At 36.9% G+C, this 20,198-nt stretch overlaps 3 protein-coding genes across 8 annotated transcripts; 2 read left to right on the forward strand and 1 right to left on the reverse strand.

The window, feature by feature from the left end:
* Window positions 1–274: 274 nt before the first annotated feature.
* Window positions 275–3,734, reverse strand: ccdc117 (coiled-coil domain containing 117). 3 transcript variants are annotated; one of them, XM_019099638.2, is made up of 6 exons: window positions 3,594–3,734; window positions 2,864–3,088; window positions 2,720–2,767; window positions 2,379–2,645; window positions 1,813–1,959; window positions 275–1,272 (listed from the first exon to the last, which is right to left on the reverse strand). In XM_019099638.2, the coding sequence occupies exons 2-6, from the start codon at window positions 3,004–3,006 to the stop codon at window positions 1,023–1,025; spliced, it is 855 nt and encodes a 284-aa protein (XP_018955183.2). In that variant the 5' UTR covers window positions 3,007–3,088; window positions 3,594–3,734; the 3' UTR covers window positions 275–1,022. The 3 variants fall into 3 exon arrangements, with proteins under 3 accessions (XP_018955183.2, XP_018955185.2, XP_018955184.2); XM_019099640.2 differs by having other exon boundaries at window positions 2,864–3,016; window positions 3,594–3,731; XM_019099639.2 differs by having other exon boundaries at window positions 2,864–3,027; window positions 3,594–3,727.
* Window positions 3,735–3,799: 65 nt separating this feature from the next.
* Window positions 3,800–8,274, forward strand: tcn2 (transcobalamin II). The gene is made up of 10 exons (XM_019069243.2): window positions 3,800–4,045; window positions 4,219–4,273; window positions 5,135–5,318; window positions 5,503–5,672; window positions 6,069–6,221; window positions 6,561–6,733; window positions 6,805–6,979; window positions 7,323–7,503; window positions 7,641–7,759; window positions 7,897–8,274. Exons 1-10 carry the CDS (start codon window positions 4,043–4,045, stop codon window positions 7,956–7,958), a joined length of 1,275 nt encoding a protein of 424 aa, XP_018924788.1. The 5' UTR covers window positions 3,800–4,042; the 3' UTR covers window positions 7,959–8,274.
* Window positions 8,275–8,941: 667 nt separating this feature from the next.
* On the forward strand, window positions 8,942–18,720 carry LOC109051756 (rab-like protein 6). 4 transcript variants are annotated; one of them, XM_042755085.1, is made up of 17 exons: window positions 8,942–9,148; window positions 9,676–10,009; window positions 10,282–10,416; window positions 11,242–11,289; window positions 12,098–12,127; window positions 12,489–12,541; window positions 12,988–13,082; window positions 13,181–13,321; window positions 13,441–13,546; window positions 13,842–13,945; window positions 14,725–15,110; window positions 15,675–15,840; window positions 16,342–16,530; window positions 16,733–17,057; window positions 17,153–17,336; window positions 17,547–17,602; window positions 17,682–18,720. In XM_042755085.1, the coding sequence occupies exons 2-17, from the start codon at window positions 9,877–9,879 to the stop codon at window positions 17,871–17,873; spliced, it is 2,343 nt and encodes a 780-aa protein (XP_042611019.1). In that variant the 5' UTR covers window positions 8,942–9,148; window positions 9,676–9,876; the 3' UTR covers window positions 17,874–18,720. The 4 variants fall into 4 exon arrangements, with proteins under 4 accessions (XP_042611019.1, XP_042611023.1, XP_042611029.1 ...); XM_042755089.1 differs by having other exon boundaries at window positions 12,991–13,082; XM_042755095.1 differs by lacking the exon at window positions 12,098–12,127.
* Window positions 18,721–20,198: the final 1,478 nt, after the last annotated feature.

Below are 20,198 nucleotides of genomic sequence, written 5' to 3' on the forward strand. Positions count from 1 at the left end.
TAATGCCAAACTGATTTTATTTAAAAACAAGTCTGTCTGTGTAATAGTGTGATGTAGTCAATATTTACAAATTTTAGATTTTGACATCTAGCAAAATGTATAAATTGCAAAACGTTTAAACAATAATTTAGGCCAATGTTTAAACTGCAGGCAAAATGGATTTCCAGCTTATTTTGCTGTTGTTTAAGAATTACAGCCAGAATTAGTGCTATTTGTTTCTCCATTAGAAAAACAGAGCCAGGTAATATGAACGACTGAAATTGACAGATTTCGATTTGTGTGCCCATGCATCTCCTCCAATAATATTTTTTCTGTTGTGTATATAGTTAAACCAACTATAAAGATGAGTGCTGTTGTCTCTGTCTGTCCAGTTCAAAAACACATGGCAACCCTTCCGACATGAAGCAGCCATTCCTTTCATGACATTCCTCAATCATAGCTTTCCATAACTACAAAGTTATATAAAAAAAAACAATTTGGACACCATAAAGAACAAAAACAAACCAAAAAAAAAAGTCCAAGTTTTTGAGCAGTTGGATCTCCGCAAAAAAGCAAATATTACATGAAAATAATGTGGCAGATTGTAACAAATCAAGCAGTCTGAATCTGTACACAGTATACTAGTACTCTGCAGTAATACTAACTGCATAAAGACAAAACTGAAATATTCTTGCATTGTTAACCAGTAATGTGTTTGAATATTCACGGCTATCAACAGCAAACAGAGTGAATATGAAGTTGCAACTGCACATACAACCAACGTACCACAGAGGGGAAAACAACTGACCACGTTCACATAGTATACTTCCCATTTAGTCTAGTGCAAATATGGTCCCACCTACAAAAAAGTGCAGGTTGAAACAAAGAATACATGGCACAGGAAAATTCTCATGAGAGCATTTGTGAAGTGCTCGTTATGCTCCGCTCCTTATGGTAATTCCTTTATTTGCACTGATAAAGTTCAAGGTTTTTTTCACACATGGGATGCAAAGGTTTCAGATGAAGTACTCAGAGATTTCCCTCTATAGCTCCATGTCTTCCTCTCCAGAGTTGAGGAGTGCTGGGCTGCTGAACAGGGGGCTAAAAGTCTGCTCACTGGGTGCTGTGAACTGGGGCTGGGGCGGGGGGCTGCTGATAGGCGGTACAGGGGTGGGAGTCTGTCTGCTCACTGCCAACTGCTTGCGCTGCTGTCTCTGTAAAGAGTCCTTCAGCCTCTGGGTGAGAGGGTCCTCAGGGGGGCGCCACAACACCAATTCCATACAAGAGCAGCTCCTGCAGAGGTGAGTGAAGAAGATGAGCTCAGTGCTGTTGGTAGAAGCTGATATTCTGTTGCTGGATTGGGAACACCACCACCTACCTCTGTTTCTTTTTTTTTTAATCATATTTTGATTTTACACTATTGTTCAAAAGTTTGGGGTCTGTAAGATTTTTCACGTTTTTAATGTTTCTGAAAAAAAGTCTCATATAGGCTGCATTTGTTTGATGAAAAATACAATAAAACGCTAATGTGATGAAATATTATTATTATTATGAAATAACTTGTATTTTAATATTTTAAAATGTAATTTATTCCTATAATGGCAAAGCTGAGGTCCTTTCTAATATGCTGTAATATGTTGATTTGCTGCTCAAGAAATATTTCTTTCTATTATCAATGTTGAAAACAGTTTATACTTTTGTGGAAACCTTGATAGATTTTTTTTTTTCAGGATTCTTTGATGAATAGAACGTTTTTTATTTTTTTTAGTTGTTATTACTGTTTATTATGCTTGACAAGTAGCATACATAGAAACCTGAAAATAAGACACGTACACTGACTGTGCTACCGTATGGGGTAGAATGTCACCAATCCCACGTTGTAGCCCCTCCCTTAAGCTGTCGGACATCACCAGCACTGGTCTGCGCTGAGCCGGTTCCACATCAAGCTCTTCTTCATCGCTGTCATCCTTCAAAGTTATCCTGTAAAACACACACACACACGCACAATATATCAAGACGATCTCCTCTTTTTAAAGGTAGTATAACATCAGTTTGAACTTTCATACATCTCATTTCTGAACAATGACTCCACAAACACCAGCACAGATACAATGTGCCAAAGTCCCTTCAAGGCAAGTCATTTCACTCGGCATTTCAGTCAAATCAAATTCTCTAAAGCTGTTCATCAAGCTTACAATTAAATTTCATATTTGAAATCACCATTGAAATCTGACAACAACTATCTCATAATTGTTGTGCTCAAATAGCATTTAAAAAAAGACCAGCCACTGTTGCGCATTGCACTTTCTCCCATTCATAAGTAATAGGAGTGCACTGTCTTTGAATGTGCACACGTACAGTTTGAAATCAAGTTAATGACGTCTTCATTTCTGTCTCACCTGTCTTCTATCTCTTGCAGTCTCCTCTGAGTGGCCTCTACCTCCATGCCTGAGCCTTCTGTGGGAACTCTGGGTAGTGGAGAGGGAGTGGATGTGAAGGGCAGACCCATCTCCTCTGTTCTGGGTTCAGTCTGAAGCTGAACCGGGTTGGTCTCAGGAGGGGAAGTGGTGGTAGAGTCCACAGACCATCTTTGGCTCACTTTAGGACTTGGATACTCATCTGCTCCTTCTTCTCCCATCAGCTTTCGCCGTTTAGGACTGCAGCTTCTGTAGAAGCAAAAGGTCATGAAAAACCCACTGCAGCACATAGCAACTCTCATGAGTGAAACCAATTTACTTACTCATCATCTGTCCTTCTCCTCTGCTTCCTCATGCATCTTCTATCCCAGCTTTTAAGTTTAAACGCACAGACAAATAAAATGTGAAGTCTTCATTTAATTGCATAAATGAAGAATGTATAATAGTACAAGACACGTAATACTTACGTATTTGGCATAGATCCCCCTGTCAGATGATGCAAGTCTCTGGTTGGCTTGCTAACTGTGCCCAAATCAAGGTTACTAAAGTGAGCGAGGGGGGAGAATGTGATGAACTCCAGCTCGCTGCTTCCTGGCCTGTTGCTCTGCATGGTCCTTCAGCTGAAGAAGAGCTGAAAACATTAGAATTAAATAGCAACTGCAGTCACGCAGTGTGAATAGAATTAGAAGAATCTGGAAAACAGAAAAATGAATAAATCAATGGTTCTGGATGTTCAGAACTCATGCAGATGTTCTGTACAACATGACACGAGTTATACTGAGTACAGAAGGGTACAAACTCAGTTTTTACCTTTAAAAAAATATTTAAACCTTATACATATATACATAATTAATGATTATTGTTTTAAGTAGGACAAACTGTCATTTGCTGGTGTGAGTTTTAGATGTAATAAGCTAAACTGGTCGCTAACTAGTCACTAACTTGATAAATTCATATTTTCCTCTATCGTAGGCCATGACATTGTAATGAAAGTTGTTTATGCTCTGAAATATTAAATGTTGATTTCAGTTTTGCTTGTAATTATCTTTAATTATTCGCCATTAAGAAATATTATGGTACTCTGGATAAGAATAACTTGAAGTGATCGCTGGCTGTAGCTTGAACCATCCTCCAGTCATACGCCCCAGAACCAGCAAAACAAAACACCGTCAGGTCATTAAGAACACAAATACTTACCTCTCACACGCTCCCAATAGCGGAAAGCCAATTTTGCTTAAAATGTGGAAAGGTGACTAAAGACAACTGACATTAGAAGTCGTAATAGCCTACATTTTTAAACGCATTTCTAGAACAGTGTGCAAGTGAGCGGGGCTTCGTGGGATTTGTAGTTCGGAGGTTTTGTAGTTCTTTAACCGGAAGTATATAATAACAGTAAACAAATCTCACGTTTGGGAAGAAAGAGGATACATTTTCTTGCTGTTAAACATTAGAAAACCCCAAATGAAGAAAATAGTTAAAGACAAAAAAAGAAGATAACATAATTTAGAGCACAGGTCGACAATAAGTTGCAAAACTACAAACTCTGTAGATGAGTAACTCTGAAACTCCGCCTCTGCTCTGGGTCATAAGAGAGTCAGTTGTTCATTTTTAACTGGATTCAGCAGGATACCTAACTTGGTCTAAAAATGGTAAGAACCACTACCAATTTGAATAAGCAAATTTATCATCTTTTCGTTAGTATGATGCAGAAAGTTTAAGATCAAAACTCATTAAAAGGTTAGAAATTAGTTTACTGCTTGCAAAATAATAAAATGTTAATATGCTAATAAGGATTCTCATCAGTTGTCGGTCTTGTTGTCAGATTACTCTTGTCATTGTGAGTGTGCTGCTGGCGCTGGCTGCTGGAAAACCTTGTGGTAAGATTTTAGTGTGGTGATTTTTATATATTTATTTTTTCCCCCTTCTTTTTTTATTTATTTATTTTTGTGATTTTGATTAGTAGTCATCTTCTGCTCATGTGGTGGGGAAATGACAGGAAATCCCGATATTGCGCAATGCCTTGTCCTATTTCCACAATAATAACTTTTCAAAAAGTAATCCGTACAAATGATGGACATAGATGGTAATACCATGGTTCTTCGGTATATACAAAGATACCGAATCATCACCATATTCATATACTATTCAAATATTTTAAATTAAAGATTGCCACAGAACTACAATATGTCCAAAAGAATAGTAATCTATAATAGTTTGTTTTTGTGTAGGTTTAGATTTCTTCCAGTATGTTTTTATTGATTTCTAGTGGTTATCATCCCTTTGTAGAGACTGTTGCAGGGATTTGTCATCCTGTATAGTCTACAATTATTCTGCAATATCATAATAACCTATAATATACAATACTGTAACCAATACATGTAATCAATAATGTACTATTCTGTAATCCAATTACTCTAACCAATTTATAACATTCAGCTTATTCTTACTGAGTCATTTCAGTTTGTCCTGTCAGCAGAAGTTCTGCTCAGAATACTTGGAATCATTTCCCTCTGTTCTTTGCCCTCTCTTTTTGTGACTGTGACAATTCTGAGACTAAATGTATTTTTTATGGGTTGCATGAGTAGGTGAAAAAAAAGGTCACTGTGACCTGTATTGCTGAGACTGCAGAGGACATAAACCAACTATACAGTGGCACTGTAAATAAGAACAGTGATGTAAAGTCTATAATAGTCTGCATTTAATTTCATACTCTCTGTTTTCTCGGTATCATCCTTCAGCATCAGATCACGAGGCTCTTCTCCTGTCCCTCAATAAACAGCTGCTGCGCTCCGTGGACACGAAAGATACCCTACCCAATCCCAGTGTGCACATCGCCCTCCGGCTCTCAACAAACCATAATCTAGCTAAAGAGAGCGAATACCTCAACCGCCTCAAGGCAGAGTTTCATGATGATATTGAGAAGTATAGAACACATATCACATCTTTCCCATTCAACTTTAAAACAATAGTAAATTACTTCAGGAACAATTGTCATGTTCCTGGTTCTGTGGTCTATTCTGATCTGTTCTATTCTAGAATATTCTAGAATATTGTTCTATTTCAACTGATTTTGGTTCTTATTATTATTCTGTATATCTGCTTATAGATCTCTCAGAAATAGTGAGTTGGTGGTTGGCCGCCTTGCCCTGTACATCTTGGCTTTGAAGTCTTCCTGTCATGATCTGGAGAGTGTACATCTCACTCATAATGAAATAAAGGAGTCTCTCCTCATTCACCTAAAGAAAGAGATGGAGGAAGAAAAACAAAACATTGCATGTGAGGGGCAATTTTTTTTGTAATAGGGTCTGGTAGATTTTTTTTATGTTTTTGAAAGAAGTCATTTATGCTCGCCAAGGCTGCATTTATTTGATTAAAAATACAGTGAAAACAGTAATATAGTAAAATGTAAATTCATGTGATGGCATAGCAGAATTTTACATTACTCATTACTCCAGTCTTCAGTGTCACATGATCTTTTTGTGCTGCTTAATAATTTTGAGGAAAACTGTGGTAGATTTTATTTGAAAAGAAATCTTTTATAAAATCTATTTTAATGCATCCTTGCTAAATAAAATATTAATAAAAAAAAACTTACTGACACCAGACTTTTGAACAATATATGTAATTTTGTTGTACTGTCATTCTAAATTTAATATTAACTCTTTTCTGCAGTCGGTCACCGTCCAAAGACCAACTACTATCAGTACTCTCTGGGCATTCTGGCTCTGTGTGTGAGCAGTGTTAGAGTCAACACACATGTCAGCCAGAAGCTCATCCATGCTGTGGAACACAGACAGATAAAACACGGAGAGTCATTATGTGTGGGTGAGTTTAAATCAGCTCTTTTTTCAGTCATCATTTACCTACCCTCATGTAAATCCAAACCCATATGACTTTCTTTCTTCTATGTTGCACAAAACATTTCAAGCAGTTACATTAAATGGAAACTGAAGTCTTCACACTTCAAAACAGATGCAAAATAACGTCAAAGTATCCTATATTAAAAATTTTCTGAAGCCATACAGCTTTGTGTGGGAAACAGACCAAAATTAAAGTGTAATGTCCAGCACAGTCAAAATTTCTCCTTTGTGTTCTCCTTATGTATTAATATGTTCACTTTCCCTGAGGTCACTAACCAACGTGACTTCCTTCTTCACTCTTTAGACTCACATGCGATGGCAGGCATGGCACTGCAGTGTCTAAAAGACGAGGGAACTGCTGTTAAAAATACCGCAGAGCTAGACAGGGCACTTGCCACCATTAAGCAGAGGCTCCTTGACTCTAAGAGAGCTGATGGTCACATGGGCAATGAGTTTAGCACGGGATTGGCAGTGCAGGTAAGAATAAAGGTATTTGAATGAAAAAGCCTTATTTGCATGACAGGTTCTCATTGTTGTCTGTCTTACAGGCTTTGATGGCTATGGGCAGTCAGATGGAGGAATGTGGCTCTGCTATGGAGGCTTTAAGGGCAGATGTTAAGAAAGGAACATACCATAACCCTATGGCAGTCTCCCAGGTCCTGCCAGCTCTATACCAACGCACTTATCTTCAACTGAAGAGCCAAGAATGCCGCAATGAGGATGGTACGTACAACAGACATACAAGCTCAATTAAGTATCAATCAGCAGAATTGTATTTGCAGTCCTAAGGCTTGTTTTTCCGAAGATAAACAAAACAGGCTGCATTTTTATTTATTTATGTTAATAAAACTGTATGCAAAAAGAAAATGTACTACTAAATTGTAATTATTATTCTAAATGATTAAAACACAGTATGTTAAGAGTATTTTGGCATTATATATATTATATAAAAAAATATTATATTCAATGTTTAGCAGCTAACTGAGATTTAATAAGGCAGGTTAAACTCAAAATGAGTTTTCCTAATAACTTCCATGTGCTTCTGGTTTGATGTCGCTGCTTTTAGATACTCTGACTGTTGATGCGGATTCTGCTTCTGAAGTCCTCCCAAGTCACGGGCAAGTGTCTCTACAGGTGGAGGTTATTAAATCAAACGGTGCATCATCTGTGTTTTCCATTCATGTACCCACGGGTTCCTCCCTGTTTGAAGCACTCAAACTTCTACAAGACAAACAAACTGGTTTCACGTGAGTTTGGATTTCTCAAGATACTTTATTTGAAATATACTGTCAAATCAATTTTGTTTGCTTTTTTGCTGTTTTAATTACAGCTCTTTTTTTATGGATTTCGTTTACGAACAACCCTTTTGCTCTGTGTATCACAGCTTTAGCACAGAAGACAGCTTGTGGGGACCCTTCCTCAGTGTGGTCAACGAAGAACAAGCACGTCAGACTGATCGTAGATACTGGCAACTCTCCTCAGATGGCAACTCTCTGACACAGGGTGAGAACAAACATTCATTTGACATAAAATAGGCATAACAATGCAAGTCTATAAATGTAGGGCTCAGTGTTTTTCAGACAGTTTTATAGTCTTTATAAATCCTATATTAATGTGCAATGCTATGCATTTCTCCTCAGGTATCAAAGACTATAAGATTGATTCAGCTCAAAACATCACCATTAAGAACACTGGGTACTGATTCCTCAGCTGGATGCAAGAGAAGAGATGAATGGGATGAAACCTTAATATGTTTAAGAATTCTACTGATATAATTGAGTTAGATTTTTTCTTTTCATAAACAGCTTTCTGTTTGATTGTTGCCTTGGTTTGCCTGAATGTTTAAAGGTTCATGAAAACAGGAATCAGAACATAGCAATAACGTTGGTATTTTACTTAGAGACTTAATGCACATATACCTTTTGAAATCTAACATCTTTTTTTGTGTGTAAGACTGCAGCTGCTATGAATTTAGATGAACAAATATAAAATAAATAGAATACAAATATTGTAAAAAATCTGTGGCTTCATTAAAATGCAGAGAAAACCGTATCTCACACCATGGAGATAAAATGTTCACTGTAGCATATTGTTGCATGTAGTTCCACTAATGAAGCACATTATTGAAGATGCGTGCAAATAATGTCAATACTGTTATGCAACAAAAAAAAACACCTAACATATAGTCCCTAATGTCATTTTTCATGCAGAACCAAAACGTAAAACCAGTTTGGTACGTGGTATACATTGTTATGACCACTAGATGTCCACACCGTACTCCGTATTGAAAAGCACCGAGTAATGAACCCTTTAGCTGAACACAGTTGAGAGGAAGTCTCAAGTTCGTTTAGCCATCATCATCACTAATCTTATCTACTGCTGTGCTATTGCTCTTCTAGCTCAACCTTCAGAATCTGGTCTCACTGGTGCAATGTAAAATCAGTGAAGACCGCAGAAGCAAATTAGCTTTTTTTTAGGTAACGTTAACTATGAAACAACACCTGGGCTGTGCATGGTTTATTATGAAAATTAAATAAAATAAACCAGACCACGCTTATATAGGAGTAAAACACTGTATCGTGTTTTTGTTTTACTGTCCAACGCCTGTACGTGATACGTGTGTCATATTGACATTATCTAGGTTTTCAGTGAAATTCTCGGCTAGCGAACTCGTATTGAGACTTTTATTTTGAAATGTAATATTCGTGAGTGTAGCTGACCTTACCGCTACGTACTTCACAAATACACAGAGCAATTAAATTATTTCGTTTTTGATACGCCTGTCGCCTTAGGGGTTTACGTATGAGCACGCTACACAGCGAGTCACAAATTTAAGATGTGGAGGGTTGGATCCAATCACTTAGTTGGTCTAGTATAGACGACAGTACCACTGTAAGTACAAGAGCATCACAAATCTGATGGAAATCTCTTAAATATACAGTTATCCAGTTCCGCGTTAGCAGGCTAGTATTTACAAGCGGCTGTCAACTATCTGATTTAACAACAATCCACAATAGTACGTTTGTTTATATACAATTAGCGTTTTTAAAAAAGATTCTTTGAGTGCTTTGTGCATACACTGTTTTCAATTATATAAACATCACGGTCATTTCTGTAATGGTAGAAGTCGCAGTCTCAGGTTGTGTCTCAAAACCTAGCGAGCTGCTCACCTCGACAGCATTTTTGGACATCATTATACACGCACTTATGGTACTCCAAAATGTTGTCTAGGTAGGCAGCTTACTAGGTTTTGAGACACAGCCTTAGGCATCACTGCAAATCGGAGTTTCTGCAGCATGTCAATCCACGAAAGATGCTAGTTATGTCATTTATATGTCTACAGCTGCATGTCTTCATATAATGCATTGCGTCTTCATTCAGTTGAGCTTACTACTGTTGTTTTTTCCTGTATGTTGTAGTAGCAGAAGCTGTAATGCTGGACTGCAGTAGCTGTCTCGTTCTTTGGAGATATTATGCTGTGCCAAAGCAGGACTCTCAAACTCTCAAACTAGAGTAGAAATGGATGAACAGACAGACAAACTGGGGACATCGTAGAGACCTATTTGAGACTAGTAAATTTTACACCCATAATACACATCTAGAGGCATAGATTGGTCAAGATGTTTTCTGCTCTGAAGAAGCTTGTTGGTTCTGAGCCGGCTGGTCCAGTAAAGGACAAAAACATCCCTGCTGGCCTGCAGTCAATGAACCAGAGCCTGCAGAGAAGATTCGCTAAAGGGGTTCAGTACAACAGTAAGTCAAATGCCTGCTGAGTTAAAACCGTGAGGGGAAATGTATTATTAATGATAATTAAGAATTAGAATGTGCAAGTTTGGAGATTGGTTGTAATTTATTTAACTGTTTGGATGTTTCTTTGCTTTGCCTCAATTTCTTACCAAGATCAGACTAAATGAAAAATGGCCTACATATTGGACTAAATTCTGTGTTGCTAGAGCCCATGGGCGCTGTGTGCTAGAGATAACGTTATTAACACAAGCTCTAACATGTTATGTGTGGTGTTTCAGTGAAAATAGTTATTCGGGGAGATAGAAACACTGGAAAAAGCACCCTGTGGCATCGGCTGCAGGGTAAGAAGTTCCAGGAAGAGTACATTCCCACTCAGGAGATCCAGGTCACTAGTATTCACTGGAATTACAAAAGTAAGCTTTTATCAAAATCCTTTTACTTACAGGCTTTTGTACTAAAGTTTTTTTTTATTTTTATTTCTATCTAATGACTTACTTCTTTCCATTTATGCATCTTAAATATGTCAAAATAGATTTACAGCAAGGTAAATATGCAATCTGTCAGATAGAGGATAAGTAGATTAGAAGTATGGCTTTAAATGGCCTGTATCAAACATTAGAGGCATAGTGATTGATCTAGAGGTTGGTTTCCCTATTTATTTACATCCATCTGTCAAAAGCTCAACATCACGTGGTGTAACCTGTTGACTGTAATTTGCAGCGAGGCTTCCTGCTTTTGAGAGTGGGCATGGCTCTACTTGTATCCAATATGTTACTTGAAAAACAAAGTGTTGTGCAAAGTAAAAATAAAAGGAATAGTTCATCTAAAAATGAAAATCCAAGATGTAGATGAGTTTGTTTCTTCTTCAGAACAGATTTTTTATTAGCTATTTGGTTTCTCGTTCTGATGGTACAGTACACATTCACTGCAGAGGATCCAGTGGTGAGCAAGTGATGTAATGCTAAATTTCTCTGTTCTAACGAAGAAAAAAAAAATCTTCATCTTGGATGGACTGAGGGTAATTTTATTTTATTTTTGTGTCAGATTTACATTTTTGATGAATTATTCCTTCAGGAATAAGTTAATAAAAAAAAAATCAACAAGATTTCTTAGGCTGTGGAAATTTGTATGTGTATTGCTGTAACTTATAATCACTACAAAATAAATGTATTGAAAGGAATGAAAGGAAGCGACCTCAGTTTTCCAGACCTGCTCAAATTCTTCTCATTTCCCTTCAGCTACTGATGATGTGGTGAAGGTAGAGGTTTGGGATGTGGTTGATAAAGGTGAGTGTCCTCCAGTCTATTACAAGTCATTTCTCAGCATTCAGATCAGGTGACTGTAGACATTATTTTCATATTTATCTTAAGGCTGGACTACACTACAAAACTTTTGCACATTTTTGCCTTGATTTGCAATCTAAAGGAGTCATTGCTAATGGCTGAAAGTCAGCCGGAAGATATTGTTCCTGTGGCTCAGTGGTAGAGCATTGCATTAGCAGTGCAAAAGGCCGTGGGTTCAATTCCCAGGGAACACACATACTGCTTAAAAAAAATGTATAGCCTGAATGTACTGTAAGTCGCTTTGGATAAAAGTGTCTGCTAAATGCATAAATGTTAAAAGTGAATATTGGGCAGTCAAAGTTGACAGATTTCACAGAAAACTGCATAATGTATGATGAGCACAGACTCTGTTTTATATTTTAAGCAAATTTTAGAACAATGTTTTAATTTGTCTCTTGCCTCTTTTAGCAACAACGTGCATGTTCATGTTTGAGCTTGTTGTGTTTGCAATGGCTCGAACGTCTGATATTGTGCGACACTCAGCTGTTTATTGTGCAATGTCCAAAAGTCTGCAAGTGTATGATGCCTAGTTTAAGAAAATCTGTTGAGATTTCAGAATTCATGTAGTGTATTCTAGCCTTCATGCATTTTCTTGTTTATGCCAAGTTTAGTGTACAGCTACTGCATGTCATTGTTTAATTCACTTCCTCCATCTCATTCTGATGGCCATACATGAAGCCAATTCATCCAGCCCTCCTTCATCCCCAGTCATTTATATTAATGGTATTTTTCTTACTTGCTGTCCAACCAGGCCAAAAAATCCCCCTTCCAGAAGGTGTAGGTGAGAAACTTCAGAGATTGTAGACTTTAGGCTGTGACTTGCCTGTGCTTGATCCGTTTGTTCTATTATCTGAGTACCAACATGTTGTGTCGACTGAATTTTCACTCACTGCTTGTGACAGACTATATGTAACTAGTCTAACATGTCTACTGGTCTACAAGTGTAAAAAATGTAACATGAAGATACCCAGATATACCACAAAACACCATCTCTTGCCAATGCCACTAATATCGCTTCCTTTGTGAAAAGGAAGAAGCCACGAAACAATTGCTATCTGTTTTTGCTGAAAGTTGTTTTCAACTAATATGATGAAGTCATATTGAATGTATTCTTACAATATTCTGGCTTTGACATTCTCTAGGAAAGGGGAAAAAGAGATGTGAAACCTTGAAGTTGGAGAATGAACCTCAAGAGGTAAATCTATAGTGATAATCTACCAATATCTAACAGGCTTTTCCAGTTATTCTACCTGTTTTTTTTTTTTATTACTATTTATTTTGTGAACAAAATGAATGCTTTTCTTTAGCAAGGATGCATTGAATTGACCAAAGGATTTCTATTTCAAATAAACGTTGTTTGCAGTTTTCAAGTTTCACTAATAATAATGCAAAATCAGCATATTTCAACCATTTTTGAAGGATCATGTGACACTGAAGACTGGAGTAATGGCAGCTTTGCCATCACATTAATAAATTACTTTTTCAAATATATTAAAATACTAAGCAGTTATTTTAAATTGTAAAGATATTTCACAATGCTACAGTTTTTACTGCATTTTTAAATCAAATAAATGCAGCCGTGTTTTAAGTATAAGAGACTTCTTTCAGAAACAAAAAATGGAAATGTCTCTGTGCCTTCAGCAGACGGAGAGTGAACTGGCTTTGGATGCTGAGTTTTTGGACGTGTACAAAAACTGCAATTGTGTGATCATGATGTTTGACATCACCAAGCAGTGGTAGGTGAACAAAGACAATAAGCATCTCTATAGACTACTTCTCCAGCATGCTAACTTCAGCTAGCTATTACAAATCTATGCTTTTTATGATCCAATAGGACTTATAATTACATTTTGCGGGAGTTGCCCAAGGTTCCCACTCATGTGCCAGTGTGTGTACTTGGAAGTTACCGGGACATGGGAGAACACAGAGTCATTTTGTCTGATGACGTGCGTGACTTCATTGCTGGCCTTAACAGGTTAGGGGTTAATGTTGAATTAAAGATTTGAAATCATGACACTGTTCACTAATGAGATGTGTTTAAGATCTTGTATTGTTGTCAGTGGGCTGATATTTGATGTCTTCATGATTTTGTAGACCCCTTGGCTCCTCTTACATTCATTATGCAGAATCTTCCATGAAGAACGGTTTTGGTTTAAAATATTTGCACAGATTTTTCAACATTCCATTCTTGCAGCTTCAGGTAAGCAGGTTCATTTTCTAGCCTAGGATATCTCTTCAAGGATAAAGGTTTATTCATATCAAAACTCAACCAGCTACCAGACAAAGCTGGTGGTCATTTCTAATTGTTAATATTGTCTAAGCTCAATAATCTGTGTCATGTGCCCAGCACAAATGAGATCAGTAATCACAGAAATCTTTCTTTTTATTTTTGCCTATATACCAGTTATTGTTCCCATTACTCTAGTTGTTATAGCTTTCATTGAAATGAAAGTGAATGAAACTTTAGTTTGAAGTTCTACTGCCAACTTCCACAGAGAGAGACCCTGTTCCGACAGCTAGAGACTAATCAGTTGGACATCGATGCCACGCTAGAGGAGCTAACAGTTCAGCAGGAGACAGAAGACCAGAATTATGAGATGTAAGAACTTAAAAACACCCCACACAAACTTCCTGTGGTTTAATTCCATTATTCTGATTAAAATATCAGCAACATTCCATGCAAATGCAGCTATACAATTGTTTAAAAGTTTGGGGTCAATAATGTTTTTTAATTAATACTTCTTTTTTTTTTTTTTTTTTTTTTTTTTTTTTTTACAAAGATGCATTAATTTTAAGAAATTTTATTATTATTTAAGTAACAATTGCATAAATCAAAAGTGACCATAAGACATTTATATATTATATTACACTTTTTTTTTTTTTTTCATTTTATTGAAGAATCCTGAAAAAGAAAAGCTGTTTGTCACTGTTTCTACCAAAACAATTAAGCAGCACAACTGTTCTCAACACTGATAACAATAAGGCATTTTTATTTGAGCACCCAATCAGCATAATAAAATGATTTCTAAAAAAGATCATGTTATACTGAAGCCTCGAGTAATGACTGCTGAAAATTTAGCGTTGATATCACTTGAATAAATTACCTTTTAAAATACATCAAAATAGTAGTGTAGTGTAATAATTTTTCACAATATCACTGTTTTTGATCAAATAAATGTAGCTTTGGTGAGCATAAGAGAAAAAAAGTTTTACCAGCCCCAAACGTTTGAACAATAGTGTACAATCCTTCACAAAAGTGACACTGTTGGTCTGTTTGAAAATATGAGAACATGCTCAAATGCCTATTTTTAGGTTTGTGAACCGCAGTCAGTGCCGTCTGACTTTTATGATACAGTAGGTGTCTGTTATAATTTTCAGTTTCCTGGAAATGAAAGACTCTCATAGTAAAGGCTACAGCTCTCCCGGCCCTGCTAACGGACAGAGCCCCTCTTCAGGCTCGCAGTCTCCCATCGTTCCTCAGAGCGGATACTCCACTAGCAGCTCCAGTCCTTGTAGCCCACAGCAGCCTCCCAATCCCTCCCAGACCCTAAAGGCTCCATCCCCCTCTCCGTCCCCTCCTCCTCCCCCTCTCTCCTCAACACAAGCGCCTGCGACCTCTCCTTCCCCTTCTCCTGCTCACCCCGGCCCGACGGTCTCTGCTCCAGCTCAGACTTCTGCCTCTGCTCCTCAAACCCAGAAACGCAGCTTCATCTCCAGGCTCTTTGGCTCCGCTTCCACCCAGGATCCTCCAGCAGTCGCCCAGGGTGAGTTTTAGCATGATGCTTCTAGCTGCATGTTGGTCAAGTGACTGTAACCTCTTCAACTAACAGTATTTGTGACATGCGCCGCATGACAGCTGTATTAAATTTCCAGTGTGCTTATCATATTAGAAAACACTCAAAGCAGAAACATTGAGCTTTTGTGTTGGACTAAAAACAGCTTTTACATCTTTCCTCCTCAAATGTTCAGTGTTTCAGTGACTCATTGTTAAAGGTCTGCCCTAATGCTATGAACTGCAGAACGAGATTTGAAGGCTGAGAGGAATTCATTCACACACATACATACACACACATTCTCTCTCAGAAAGAGTTTTCCCCAAGCGAGACCCACAAAGCCATGAAAAATGGAGAGGATTAGGACTCGTGCACATCATAAGGATGTGTTGGGGATCACAAGACCTTTTCTATTCCTGAATTACATGAATTTTTTTTAATGTATCACCATTCATCTTGCTTGGAGCTTATAGTAATTGTTGCTGTTTATTTATTTTTAATGTAAGTTGTTTTTGTCCCAGATCATGTGACCTCTTACTTCTTGGATTTCCACAGAGCCAGATCCTGTATCTGCAGCGGCTCCGGCTGCAGTTCAGAGCGTGGATGATTTTGTGCCAGACGACGGTCTAGACAAAAGCTTCTTGGAGGACAGTCTCCCTTCTAACCCAAAACCGGCTATGAACACCCAGCCCTCTGCTGCGGGCCGTGCAGATAGTGACAGGTACATCAAAGGCCATCCAAAAGAAGGCATTCTTTATCAACTTTTATTATGTGATATGCTATTTTAAATGTATGTATATGTAAATGTATTGAAAGCGATATACAGTGCCGTCCTTAGTAGCTTACCAAAACTGCATTTATTTGATTAAAAAAAAAAAGAGTAAAAAGAGTGATATTGTGAAATTTGTGAAGTAACGTTTTTAATATATTGTACTATGTAATTTATTCCTGTGATGGCAAAGCTGAATTTACAGCAGCCATTACTCTAGACTTCAGTGTCACATGATTCTTCAGAAATCATTCTATGAATTGTTACTCAAAAAAAAAAAATTTATTATTATAAATGTAGAAAACATTTGTGTTTTTGTGATATTCTTTGATTAATAGAAAAGTCAAAAGAACCACATTTATTTAAAGTAGACAATTTTTTTTCAGAGTGTGTAACTAATCCAGTACAAAAAAAGTTTAATTGGCATCCATACTTGTAACATGTTTATTTTAGTGATGGAGAAGGAAAAGAGGGGAACCCCATGGTCGCTGGGTTCCAGGATGATTTGGACCCTGATGATGCAGAACTTGAACCCAGAGCTTCTATCCCCACTAAAGAATTGGACCTCACTCTCTCCAGTGACGAGGAGGGTCCAAACCCTGCTGTAGCTCAGGATGAAGCTCTGAACCCTGAACCTCACCTGTAAGCTTAGAATCCTGGCTTTCATTATTAATAGATTAGATGAATGAAACTATATTAAAGAGTGAGATCTCAATGAACTTGTAAATAGTAGCTGAAGCAAGTTTAGAATTTTGCTTGTGTTGTGGGCAGCAAGTTCATTTATTTTGTTTCCTGAACCCAGTCTGGTTTTCATTGTGATTGTTAATAATATTTGGTTATTTAGGGTGGATATGGATTCGTTATCACTGGAGGACAAACCAAAACCTATCCACAAAGAGCCATTGATCCAGGCCCAGGAGAGTGTCAGCAGTCAGAACATAGAGCCTTCCATTCTTAGTCCAGAACACAATACACAACCACTGCAGACAGCGGAAGCAGGAGCCCTGGCAGATCCCCAAGCACAGGTTGTAAAACAGAAAGAAAAATCGGCTCAGGCAGAGTCCTCTGACACAGACCCAGATGAGCCCATGGCCAAACAGATGCTTTCATTTGTCATGGATGACCCTGACTTTGAGAGCGAGGAGGAAGTAATACAGAAAGTAGTTAAGGTACCGAAGTTGATGATGATGGGCATTGTAGCTCATGTTTTGACTTGTCTGGATAATTGAACCCAAAAAGACCTTTGCTTTCTTGTTTGCTCCAGGAATCTTTCCCAGTTCGAGATGATATTCCTGATCTATCCGATGATGACCTCACCTCAGCTAAAATTCCTGAGCCCATGAAACCTACTGTACTCTCCTTCAAAAGCAAGAATGACAGTGACCTCTTTGGCCTAGGAATTGAGGAAAAGTCAATCAAAAGCAAAGACAGCAGTGAGGAACAAGATGGCAAGTCACTAGAATAATGTTATTATAGGAAACCGATATTAGTGATAGACGATATAACAGTCAATATCAGTTTTCCTAGTGATTTTTGAATAAATATTGTGCAACACAAGTTGATGCACAACTTTTAACATTCAAACGTAGTGTATATTTGCATATATATATATATATATATCAGCCATCAATAAACGCTTTCTACTTTTCTTCTCATAGAAAAAGAAAGCAAACATTCCAAGGAAAAGAAGAAAAAGAAAAAGAGGAGTAAAGAGGTGAATTATATTCCATTATAATAATTCATAGTTGAAACTACAGACTCTTGTTTTATAACTACTTTGTATCTCTTCTCAGGATGATGACAAAAGCAGCAAGAAGAAACACAAACACAAGAAAAAGGAAAGAGATGATGCAGGTGTGAACGCAGATGAAAAGGAAACGAGAAAAAGAAAGTCACGAAGCAAGAAAACTGATGATCTTGAAGCTTTTCTGGCTGGAGGAGAAGACTCTGCAAAAAGAGAGGAGGGCGACTATGAGGAACTGTAACGCCCTCTCTGCTAAAGAAATGTTTGTGCATTTGTACCACAAGCTTGAAAAAGTTCTCATCAGAAACCACAAAAAACAAACGCTTTCTTTAACAGCCTAACACTCGATGATGTATTGATCTGACTGACAGGTTACAAAACGCTTCACACCAGTTTTCCATTTGCTACGCACACTTGCCAATCCGACCCTGAAGAGGTTGCGATGGCTGGCGTAGTTTACACTCTTTGGGCTCAAACTGCAATAAGTGGAAAAGCCATGCAAAATTGTTATAACTTGCATGTCATTTGACCTTTTATGTTTTTTTTGGATTGAAATGGACCATTTTCACTCATAACATTGTGTTTTCTGAATGTTTACATGCTCGCTTTTATATGATTGCAATATTTTTGTCATCACATATGTGAACCACTACCACTCCAATACAACAGGTTTCATTAATTTGATTGCATTATTAGTTGCCTTGTTTGTGGATGAATTGGTATTTATGCTCAGTAGATGTTCTGAGAGCTTGGCTTTGTGTAGTTTTGCTGTGTTTAGTGTTTGAAATGAATATACTGTATTTCATGGTAGGATTAATTGGTTTTCCAAAATATATCAAAAAAAATATTTTAGAAATGTAAAAGATTTTGGTCAATAAATGCACTCATGTTAGGGGGTAGTTACGACAGCAGACATAACTTCTCACACTCTTTAAATCAGGAAATGCCTTAAAGGAAACTATGGTTAAACTTTTAGGTTTTTGTAGTTGTCTGTAATTAAGCCCTTTTGAATTTTTGCACTCCATTGTTTTTGTCTACTTTATTGTTTAATGATGGTAAATTACAAGAAAAGATCATCTTGTCAACTGAGTTTTTTTTTTTTTTTTTAAGTCACTGTTGACTGAAACTGTGCTTCTGCTTGATATTGAAATCAATACAAAAATTAGTAGAATATTTTTTATATACTTGGTTTTCTCTTTTTCAGTGCAGCGTCTTTAAGTTTGTTTATTTTTAGTTTTTTTTTTTTTTTTTTTTTAAATTTTATTTTTATCTTGTGATGATAGGGAGTTAGCAAAGACGGCAGACAGTGTTCGACTTCACTTCAGCTTTGATACAGACTGTGCAATGATAAAAAAATACAAATGTTTGTTATATAGGCATTCTTACATCAACACATGTTGAATTATGTGTTCACTGATGCTTTGTTACATTGCATGAGTTGGAATTACATTTGTTTTTTATGTAAAAGTAAATGTATTTGATTTGTTTAGGCGTATTATTTAAGGAAGAAAACACACACACACACTCATTTGAATGTTAAACAAAGTTTATAAATGAAGTTATTTATAAACACCATATTGTATGTTAATTTACAAAACCAATTAAACCTAATGTAGCCATGCTACTAGCTGCTATCGTGTGAGCCTTTCTTAAAATATTATATAATATAATAATAACAATAGAAACTAGCTACTTTTACACTCAACGGCTTGGGTTCAACGATGTTCATATTCTTCAGTAAATGTGACTGCCTCATTCTTCCCCCGGTTTTATTTGGCATTAGACATCATGCAGTCTAATGTGCTTATGCTTTCTGCAAATGGGATAATTTCAGTTAAAAACAGATTTTATTGATATTATCAGCAGAGACTATATGAGATCAAAAACAAGCCCGTGCTCTCTTACCTTTGTATCTCTATTTCTCACTGTGGTCAGAAAAATAGAGTGACGTAATCAGATAAAAATAAATATTGACAGAAGTTAAAGACATGTTCAAAGTACAGAGTGTATTTAGTACTGAGGTGGTTTGTGAGGACTCACTGTTGGAATAAATGTGAGTTGAGATGCTCATCACAAGGATGAAAATAAACAAAATCCAGCGGAGGATGGACCAAACAAAATTAAATGGAGCTGCAATGGACATGATCATAGATTAATAAACTGTAAAACATTTCTTTCAAATGTAAAAGACTTAAAATGCTATGGTTAAAATCTCTTAATTAGTAAGATAAGGTAAGTTTCTTTACAGCCTGGTGAAAAACAGTAAGAAGCATTTCATGTAGGCCTAATTCAACGGTAAATTACATTTACAGTTGTTAGATGTGAACAGTTAAATTTGCTGTGTGACCTCACATTTGATGTTTTTCAGGTACAAAACAGATATTAGTCCGTCAGCATGCAGGTTGGTATATAAGTCTAACATTATATATAATTTAAAAAAATATATATACTATTTTTACTAGTCTACTTCAGTCCGTAAAACCTTGTTGCTACAGTATTTGTATGGTAAAGTTTCGGGAACCACAGATGCTGTTTCTTGTTACTTTTCTTTTTTTACTGTAAATTC

This window comes from Cyprinus carpio, chromosome A5, assembly GCF_018340385.1.
Source record: "Cyprinus carpio isolate SPL01 chromosome A5, ASM1834038v1, whole genome shotgun sequence".
Taxonomy (NCBI): Eukaryota; Metazoa; Chordata; class Actinopteri; order Cypriniformes; family Cyprinidae; genus Cyprinus; species Cyprinus carpio.